Source organism: Anarrhichthys ocellatus, unplaced genomic scaffold (assembly GCF_004355925.1).
Source record: "Anarrhichthys ocellatus isolate YVR2014 unplaced genomic scaffold, GSC_Weel_1.0 scaffold39, whole genome shotgun sequence".
Classification (NCBI taxonomy): domain Eukaryota; kingdom Metazoa; phylum Chordata; class Actinopteri; order Perciformes; family Anarhichadidae; genus Anarrhichthys; species Anarrhichthys ocellatus.
This window is the reverse complement of record NW_022280069.1, coordinates 2,839,748-2,850,424: the sequence shown is the minus strand read 5'-3', so window position 1 is coordinate 2,850,424 and position 10,677 is coordinate 2,839,748. Positions and strand designations below refer to the sequence as shown.

The 10,677-nt window shown below is 41.4% G+C and overlaps 1 protein-coding gene across 1 annotated transcript; it reads left to right on the top strand.

Annotated features, from left to right (window-relative positions):
• Nucleotides 1-1,918: 1,918 nt before the first annotated feature.
• Nucleotides 1,919-8,859, top strand: LOC116394421 (cortexin-3). The gene is made up of 2 exons (XM_031867489.1): nucleotides 1,919-2,218; nucleotides 6,930-8,859. Exon 2 carries the CDS (start codon nucleotides 7,003-7,005, stop codon nucleotides 7,252-7,254), a length of 252 nt encoding a protein of 83 aa, XP_031723349.1. The 5' UTR covers nucleotides 1,919-2,218; nucleotides 6,930-7,002; the 3' UTR covers nucleotides 7,255-8,859.
• Nucleotides 8,860-10,677: the final 1,818 nt, after the last annotated feature.

Here is a 10,677-nt window from a genome sequence, read left to right as displayed (position 1 = left end):
TAGAATGTCATGATAGAGTGACAGTAACTCAGATGCTCGTCTCAAAAGCAAATGGTGACTTAAAACAGGCTTTGTTAAACTTTTTAGACCTCATTTCAGATATTAAACTATTAAACATGATGTAGAAAAAAAAAAAGTTGGATAAACTGGTTGTAATTCAAGTACGGTCGCCTTTATAGAATTGGTGAGAGATTTGTTTTTCAGATTTTGTGGCAAACTGGTGGTTGTTGCCACTGTATTGATACCTGTATTGTTCACACTCCTCAAGATGTAACAGAAGCCCCTTTAAAGCCTGTCATTTTAAGATGAAGATGATTTATTCATTCAGTGACATTGTAAAGGATCAATTTAGTCATGCATAGTCAAGATGAGCCCACTGAGGATAAAATACTTATAATACATATATGTATTATGTTTCATACATACAATACATGTGTTTCCCCCCTTAGATCTCCTTCATTTGAATACAAAATGTGTAAAAAGGGGCTTTAAAGTATAAAACTAGGGGATTCTGTTCCATCGCGGTGGCTGTCTCTAGTCTTTGTGCTAAGCTAAGCTAACTGTCTCTTGGCTCAAGCTTCCTATTTAACATGCAGACATGAGACTGGTATATCTATCTTCTCATCAAACTCTTTGCAGGAAAGCGAATAAGCGCATATCACCCAAAATGAAGAGCTAAAGCCGGGTGCATAAATAAAAAGATGATTAATGTTAGCTTCATTTTAAAAGACATCCTCTCCTGCAGTTGAGCTTCGGATACTTATCACTATGATGTATGCTCCTGACAAATATAAAAGTAGAAAAACATCTCAATCTGTCTTCACCTGCAGTCCTCACTGTCCTCCAGCAGGTGGAGACACTGCACAGCATTTGACTGAGGATATTTTGTACCCCTCCCCCCCCCCCCCCCAAAAAAAACTGCTCTGCACAGTCACTCTCTGACCTCCTCAGTCCTCCCGGAGCTCTGAGGGGATCTGCATCTGTCAGAATAAGACAGCAAACACTGAAGCTTGTCACAAAAAAAAATAAACACACACACACACACACACACACACACACACGGGAGTGTTTTCTGCTTGAGATGCCCATCACACCTTCAGCTCTACATCGTGGCTGCCCACATCCAGCCAGAGCAACTAGTCGTACAATCTGCAGCAAAGTCTGTGTTGATGCACTGGGTGTGAATATCTCTCCTGGATATTGTTTATATCAGTATATACAGTATGTTATTAATATTGCATCATGGTAATGTGTCTTCATTATACATTAAATGATTGAAGGAAGAAGATAATTAAATATAAAAGTCACTATATACTCACCTTTAACCTCCACTGATATTGTGCATTTTTAATTACATACACATATATTTATATATATATATATGTATATGTATATACAGTACATGCGTATATATGTGTATATGTATATATATGCGTATATATATGTGTATATGTATATGTGTATATATGTATACATGCGTATATATATATATACATACATATGCATATATGTGTATATATGCATATGTATGCAAATATATACATATTAATGTATATGCATATATATATATATATATATATATATATATGCATATATATGTATATATGTGTATATGTGATTTTATATATATGTTTATAGAGATGTATATATGTGATTATATATATGTATATATATATGTATATGTGTATATAGGTGTATATATACATATATTATTACATTGATTCATAATCACAAATATAAGACATTCAAAATAAAATATAATTGTATGTGTAACGTGTTATATTATATATATAAATATATATATATATATATTTGATAACTATACTCTCATATTTCGGGGCCACACCTTTCATCTCATCCTCAACACACAGTAGCCTACCTGGAGGATTGCTATGGCAACAGGTTGCCAGGAGCGACGGGGTACCCCACTACATCCCTGCGTGTCTGCGACGAGGAGACAAAAACAAGGGGAGCAGCAGAGCAGAGGGTGAGGTCTGCTCAGTCAGCAAACTGGAACAGAAGCACCACTGCGAGGCTTCTTTGGAGGTTCTTCTTTAGTTTTGTTCGTTCTGACCAGAAGTGAGGAGCCCTGCGGTCTGCAGAGGACCAGCGCGCGGGAGTGATTTGGAGGCTGAAAACAGAAACGTCGGATCTGAACAGGATGGAGAGCCGCCGCTGACGGAGATTCCCGAGCTCTCCCCTCCTCACACACCAACAGGTTAGTGTTTCCAGACTCGGTCACTGAACACTCCTCGCGACCACATTAACATTCAGCTCGGAGCGTTTCTTTTTTCCCACCCCTTTAAATATGTTCATGTCATAATTTGATTCATTTTGCTGTGAAAGGTGTGAAAGGTTTCCGACGTTTTGATGCATCCACGTGTGCAGCAGGGGAGTCCGGCTGCGTGTGCCCGTGTACCGGCTCGTGTTCAGACATCGCATCATAAACCAGTATAAGCCAGTATATCGGACTGTTTCTTTTTTTACATACGTCCATTTAAATGGCGGCTCTTCGTTTTGCGTTGAATTGTTGTTGAGCTTTTTTTCTTTCGTGCGTTGAAGCTGCGGGTGCGTCTACCTTTGATCACAGTGGGATTACATGCGTTTGGATGGATCAGACTAAATACATTAGACTTCATCAGTACGAGCATTATAGCTCACTACTCTGCAGCATTTTTTGTTTTATTGCATGCATATCTTTGCTTTTATCCACCCTGGCTCATATTTAGTAATGTTGTCAGGCTCACACCCTTTATCCTCTGTTGCCTGCATTTCTTTACACAGAAAATATGAATCTCCTGATGCAAAATTATAGAAAATGAGAGTTATCATTTGAACTATAAACATTTGCATATAATGATTTTTTAAAATTATAATTTAGATATATATTTTCTATTACAATTTTCAAATTCTTGCTGTTTCACTAGGTTTGGTATTAAAAGGTTTATTTGTCACATACACAAACAGTATGTGCAGTGAAATACAATGTTCTCTTAAAATAAGAAAATACGATAAATGTGCAATGAAAACAAAGAACAAATGTACATTTCTATATATTTCTTTCTTATTTAATAATGAACTACTGTATTATGCTGTATTGGTACATTGTATGACTCAAAGTCACTGTTCAACAGTCACTTAATAACGCAGGACATTTTATATTGAGAAATGATTGACAGCATACTGGAAAATGAAGTCCAATAATTCCCCTCAACGATTTCATTTCACCTCGTCTAATGCAGTTTGAATTCTCCATTAGTCATAGTCATCTCTCTCTCACACACACACACACACACACACACGCACACACACACACACACACACACACACACAGAGGCCTGCAGCCAGTTAAATCAACTTTTCAACATAATCTGCTTCATTTCTAAATTTCCGTGTCACACTCACTTCCTTGTCAATTTCTACTCTCGGTGCCTGACATCGTTTCATCTCGTCTCCTCACCATAGGAGCCATCGCTGATGCGGCACCATTGGACTAAAAATAAACTTGTGCACTTACATTATGCAGGTCACTTTCTAAAAATCAGATAGGGCGTGTGTGTATTTCTGCTATTTCCGGGCGCTTTTTTAAATTAATTTTCTTCCTGAAATGTAGCTGCTGATGATCAAAGCAGACAGATAACATGACCTTCTTCAAACGGCGGAGATCTCATTTTGAAAAAAATTAAATCTCTCAAAACTTGTCGAGGCATTAATAGCTTACATGTTGAGCGTATCTCCGTGTACGACTGTCGAGGAAAGCTCTAAACTCTTCGTCATGTAGAGCCGCTGATGATGGGAGTCTTTGAGGTGCGAGTAGCAGAATAGCAGATTGGTCTCTGGCCCAAAGTGCTAATACTCAGCAAACACCGCTGGGCCTATGGTTGACAAGAAGACGAGGTCATGATTTGACATGATGGGGGGGAGAAGCGGTAGACAAAGACAAGCAGCCCGTTACTTATCGTTTCTCGCGAAGAGGGCGATGAATCGCAGCTCTGAAATATCATTTTTTGAGTTGTAAGTGTGATGGATTACAGGATGCTGATCAGCGAGGCAGAACTGAAGGCTGCTCTGTCTCCTGAGAGTGGCCTACATAAATGTTTTTTATTATTTCTTTAGGCAGAAAGAGAAAGATCCTCTGACCGTCTTGTCACTCCAAGAAGCCTCATAACCCCCCCCCCCCCCTCTCTAGTGGTTGTCAATCTCTCTGACGGATCTTCACGCTTACAGGAGCGTGACCGAAGGACGCAACCCGAAAAAAAGATTGGAGTCTGGGTTATGCAAACATTTCTCGGAGGCAGCTGATAACCTGGTACTGATCTGATTGATCTGATTGGTGGAGCTCATTAAGCAAAGCAAAGCCAGGGTTACTGGCATTCGAACGCTTTGGCCGCCCCAAGCTGCTGTCTCCATGTCTTCAGCTCTACAAAATGTTATTTACGTACAAGTTAAAGTGGAAAAATATGTTTTATTGCTGTGAAAGGCGATAATAATTAAACCCTCCGCCTCCGTCCAAACATAATGTCTTGTAATGTGCACTCACATTACAGAGTATACCTTCTGATTCAATCTACCGTACTTACTGGAATTATGCACATTTAGTCAATGCAATGGACGTACTGTGAAGGACGTTTGGGTACATTTACCACAATTTAACATATCCAGACAATTTGGTTCAGATAAGTGTTTCCCCAACAGCCACAGGAAAGTTAACTCGGAGCAGACGTGAGAAGTTTAACAGAATAGGAAAAGAAGGAAAACCGTCTTTTGCAACCTCGCACTCTATAAATTATTCAGATGTTCCTCTAATCGTTGCAATTTTTATTCTTGTAAATTTGTTGGATTATTCACCTCCGCCAAGGCGTTCATGTTTTCTGTCTGTCAGCAGGATTGCAGAGACTTGGTGGGTGGGTGTAGCGCGGGCCAATGAAGAACCCATTACATTTTAAAGCGGATCCGAATCACGAGGCGGATACACACCTTACTTTTCATTTATGGAAACGGCGTTGGCGAAGGTCTGCGCTCTCCGAGTGCCCTTCTAGTTTACAGTGTTTCAAGCTTTTTTTAAATGAATTCCATGAAGGAAATGAAACATGCTCCTTTGGTTGAACTGGACACTATTAATGGTAGAGATGCAACGGTAGACGTCACTTTGTTTTAAGTGATTACAAGCCAGAAAGTTTGAGCAAACTTTGGTTCGTATAATTATACCTGACAGCTCATGTTGCTTGTTGTTCTGATAGACTTGCTGTTTGTCCTCAATTAAGTTGGTAAACAAACATGATTTATCCCTAAAGCTTCAGAAATAACGAGCAAAAAGTCTCACATAAGGGTTGAATAAACAAGTATGTGTGGTGCTCCTGTACTGTAGGAAAAAAATAAGACAAAATGTGGAAGTGGTTTGCAGCAATCCCTTTGCTCAGCGGGAGAAAAGACATGAAACGAAGAGCAGTCCTGTCGAGCCAACGCTTTTCTCCAAATGTCTTGTGCTGGGGCCTCTTTCTGCCAGAACAAATGATCCACACAGAAAAGCTGCAAGCTGTTACTCCTGTTCAAAATCAGTCGTGAGAAAATGGTGTCCACTGCTGAGAAGAAAGCCGAGGCGCCTAAAGCTGACTAAACTAACTAACACAAGCCCCTGCGGGCTCTCTGTTCTGTCGGGTTTCAAGGTGAATGTTTCTGCATTCTGCCCATTGTGACCAGCAGCAAACTCAGTCTAGCACAATGCTATAACGGGACTAACAACCCCCCCAGGTCCCTTTTTTTATTGTCAACAAATCTCATTTAAAACTAAACCCAAAGATGTAAGCTGCTCTCAAAACCTTCCGACTTCCTAACCTTTCAGCTTTAAACCCGCTGGTTCCTGCTGAAGATTACAAATATGTTGTTTTATTTTTTCAAAAAGTCTCAGTAATTTCCTCAAACATCTGGGCACTGTAGCTTTTAGCACATTCCCCTCAAACATGATTGAATGAGGCATTTGTTGGGGACTATTTTCAGCTGTGGATTAACACACATGTGGTGCTCTTGTGAACATTTACGGCAGGAACATGTCATCTGGTGTAAAAGTGTTTTCCGTAGTTTCTGGATAACAATAGAGCTCTATGGCACAGAGGGCTTTGGATGCACACAAAATACTCGTCTCAGGAGACAATGGGATTGGTTGACAAATGTAGAATATCACCAGCCATGTCTTTTTGACACAGGGCACCAACGTAAGACTAATCTTTAGAGCCTCAAGATTAAGAAATACAGGAGGAGCCTCATTAATTCATCACATCAGTTGATATTGAAATTAAGGTAAAAGTGGAGTAATGTCTACCTGAGCAGAGAATGTCCTCTCTGGTTCTCCCCTCAGGTTAACACTGTTAGCTCTGCCAGCATCTGTTGCAGTTGTTTGCACTGTTAGCGCTGTTGGCACCGTTGCTGAGAGCCGGGTGGAGGCAATGTCTCAAATCATAGATGCTCTGAATTTAAAATGTAGCACCTTTAAAGTGAACATATCTTCGGTTACATTAGTTTAAACCAGCGGCAGTTGCCCGCTTTACCTGGTTGGTAATCAAACCGTCGTTGTTTGTTTGTATGCCAACAACATGTTTAAAACTAAATGGTGGCATTGAATACAAATTGCTGATGCAGATTGGTTGCATAGGAATATAATTAACTAGACAAGGTTGGATATTTCATAATAGCAGGCTGTGGTTTCAAAGCGCCAATTCAAACCCCCTGAGCTGCAGACATTCAAGGCCAAAGGAGTCCCCTGAGCCTCCTCTACTCACGGAGCGGGAGTTTTACCAGGAGTTCCAGAAATAGAGAGCCTTTATAGAGCGAGGACTTTTTTCTGTTTCTACGATTACATGGAGTTCATATATTTGTCAAACCACAGAGGACAATACCTCCAGTATAATCCGTCTGTTTGGATTCTCTCACAGGTCCACCGAGCCCATCTTCACCTCCAAAATCTTTACTCAACCAACAAAAGAGCTGGAGCCGAGACGGTCAAGCATGGATGTGCCCAGGATGGCCGAGGGCCTCTTCAGCAGCACGCTGTCCTCGTCAGGCGGTGGCCATCACGTGCCTTCCTACCTGACGCTGGAGCAGAAGGCGGCCTTCGTCTTCGTGCTGCTGCTCTTCATCTTCCTGGCCCTGCTCATAGTGCGCTGCTTCCGCATCCTGCTGGACCCCTACCGCAGCATGCCCTCGTCCAACTGGACAGACCACACCGAGAAGGACACGTTCGATTACCGCATCGTCTGAGGAGCCCTGATTAATTACAACATACAAATAAATAAGTAAAAGGCTGATTCTGATGCTCAAACAACAAATGTCTGCAGATTCACCAGGAAAACAACAGCTTTCAGAAAATCCTCTGAAAGTTCAGAGTTTCGACGGCGGATTGTCGTCGAGATGAGCGCTAACCAGAGTTCAACAGCTTCTCCCTGCCAAATCTGAAAATTACTAACAAGACAACCAGAACTATGCTATGAAGATTACGGATCAAACCCCCATAACTGCCGTTCCCTCCCATCAGTTCTCCAGTGGACTACCTCGTTCCTCCTCCATCTCATGTGCGGAAGACTTGGTGTTTTCTCACGTCTCACACAGGGTCAAATATCTTTTAGAGGTCCAAGCCAGTTGGATACTAACAGTGTTTACACCTTATCATCTTTACGTCCTTAGATTTGTATTGATAATGTAGACAATCAGTGTTAAAAAACAAAAACCGCGTGGATAGTCGAGGTTGTTGAGGTATTTAGTTTTTTGTCTTAATTTGTGGACGGACGCAAGAGGTCCCACAGACTTTGTATGACTGATGTAATTCAGGCGAAGAGTAATTTTAATGCCTTATGTCTTTGTAGGATATTCCGTGGTGGTTGTTACCTTCTAGACAGTTGGATAAGACTAGTTTTTAGGGTCCTAAAGCAGGTTAAATAATCACAAAGAAGGAAACTGTCATGGAAGAGTTCTCCCTTTAATGTTTAAGGTTTGGACAGATAAGTGCCAGCAGTGAGGGACGACAAGTGTTCTGTGTGTGCGATGAAAAAAAAGGGCCCTTCGGTGTCCACGTCCTTTCGATGTCAACAACCAAAAGAGGTATTGAAGAAAAAAAAAAAACGTTTACTGTGCTGTACCGTGTGCCTAATTTAGAAAAAAAAAAAAAAATTTTAGATTGATGTTTTAGGAAGAAGAATTTTTGGTCTTTCAATGTGTTTGTGTTTTTGTTTTTTGCGTAGTGCTCATTTGGATACACTTAAACAGCATTTAACTGCCTGCAGTTGGTATATTGACAGTTGGTATGCCAGATCTGCAGAGTGTCGATGATGAAGATGACGATGCGTTTTCACGTCAAACCCTTTACTAACTGATGTTTGTGGCTCTTTCGTTGGCCAATTTGTTTCAACTGTGCGCCTTATAGTGTAGATTGTTTACAGTATCGTCAGTGTTGCGGAGACGCTGGAAATCAGCCGGTCTTTGCACTTCACGGAGATGTCATACAAACCCGCAAAAAAAAAAAAGAAGAAAACATGTTAACCTGCTCTTGTTGTGGCCGGGACAGGAAGTGAAATCTGCCCCTGTCGATGACGTGTGATGTTCTTGTGATCTGCTGTGGCCTTTTCCTACCTATCGCAGATGTTGCGATGTTGTGCAGAGGTGATGTGTCGTCCCCCCCGCATGTATTTCTTGCAGAGTATCCCCTCCTTGCATGATAAATGGTGAAGTGCTTTAATCCTGATGTTGTAGCTGTGGGTCAGTTGCTCAAGCAGCTATTTTCCTGTCTGTACTGGAGCCGTTTTTGTTTCAATCTGTTCTCCTCCTGGAGCCGCCGTTCTTTTTTCTAATAAAAATGATCAGAGAGCAAAACTGCCATTTTAATGTGTTTTATTTCATTAGGGTCCGTTCACCAGGCGGCCAGAGTCACAGGTGTGGAGGGCAAACAAACAAACAATGGATGAGAAAAACATTCTTCCAAGCCCAGCCTGCCCTTTTCAAGGCGGCAGTATGTGCCGGAGGCCTAAAGCATTCTTTTCTTCACATTATCAGCGACTGGCAGTGATAGCCGGCAGGTGTCTCGATTGGTTTTCTGTGAACCCAGACACTTTGTCTGGCTACACACACACACACACACACACACACACACACACACACACACACACACGCACACACTAGTCTCCAGGCTCCAGGCCCAGGCTGCTCTTTGAGCCGAGACCCTCCGGAACGCCATGCAGAATAACAATCTTCCCTCTGACACCGACGCTGAATATGTTGATATACAATCATCTGCTGCACACCCCCCTGAAAAAACCTGCATAATTTCTCACATTGAAGCAACCACGAGGATAGATTGACTTCTGAATGTTTCTCTGCCAGTGAATGTGTGCATCTGTTCTGTGTTACTAAACAATTCTGCTGATATCACACATCCACAGGTTTTATTTTGATTTTGTTTTAGGGAGGGCCGGGGAGCTGAAGCGGATCAGAATAATAAATGCGAGCTGATCCCACAGAGGAGAAATGTGCATTCTCCGCTTTTTGGGAATATTATGTAACAGACAACCTACGTCTTCACTGAAACCTTTTGTTCACTGTTTGCTCATTTTTTGAAAGTCAAAATAGTAATAGTGTTGTGGATGCCATCCTCGGCTAATTACGGCTCTAATGTGGAAGCAGAACTAAACATGCATCGTTTGTTCGTACAGGAAACTGCCAGTTTGTTGCACAAGCAGAGCGAGTAGCGAAGACAATCTGCTGGGATGTAAAGAAGAAACTTGTGAGGATAAGGTGCATTGATCTCCATCATTTAAAAAGAATGACACCTGTACTCAAGAATAATTCTGACATGAAAGAAAAACACCTTCAGTCCTACTCAAACCTTTTTCTTACACAAACACACTTTTAGTTTTTGACATTCTGATCATTTCGAGCAAAAATGGAAACAAATCATTCTGTAATGAAAGCCTTCTGAAATCTCATTAGCTCGTGCCAAACACGCCCTTACACAGCAAGCGGCAGTAAACATGAACCATTATGGATCGATAGCACAGTCATGCTTTATGCAACATGACTCATATTCAAGAAAAGCCTCTGATAATTGAATTACTTTCACCCTCTGCTCGCTCAGACGCCTTATATGCTGAATTTATTCCCTTTCCCAAGCGCCCCATTTCACTATTCAGCCTCCAGTTAATTTTATGGTGTCTGAGCAGGTTGGAAGGGACTGTTCCCCTGTGAATGTGAATTGCTGTGCAAGAGGACATAAGGAAGGGGACTACTGATATTGTATAATTGATTTTGCAGCGTTTTTTCTTATTCCCGAGAGCCATTGAGGTTCATAGTCTGTCGCATATTTCACTGAATAGTGTGAAGCTTCAGGGAATACTGGCGCCAAAGAAAAGTTGATTGCCAGCGTTATTTTAAAGTGCTTCAGGTCTCTACCTTTCAGAGAAATATTGGAAAAATAGTTAAATCTAAGCAATAGTCATAATCTACCTGTGTGAAACCTGCCTCTGGTTGTGGGGCGATGTGGAAAGTTGATGGATCAGCAAAGTGATTACAATTCATCCTGAGTGGAGCAAAAATCCCTGACCCCACAGAACCACAGTTTTAGACGTTCACATTCGCAAGTTCTAGACTCACAGTTTTAGATGTAAGCATGCCTGAGTTCTAGACTCAGTTTTAGAT

Coding starts and splice junctions, on each gene's coding strand:
- LOC116394421 (XM_031867489.1), top strand. CDS start 7,003: ATGGATGTGCCCAGGATGGCCGAGGGCCTCTTCAGCAGCACGCTGTCC.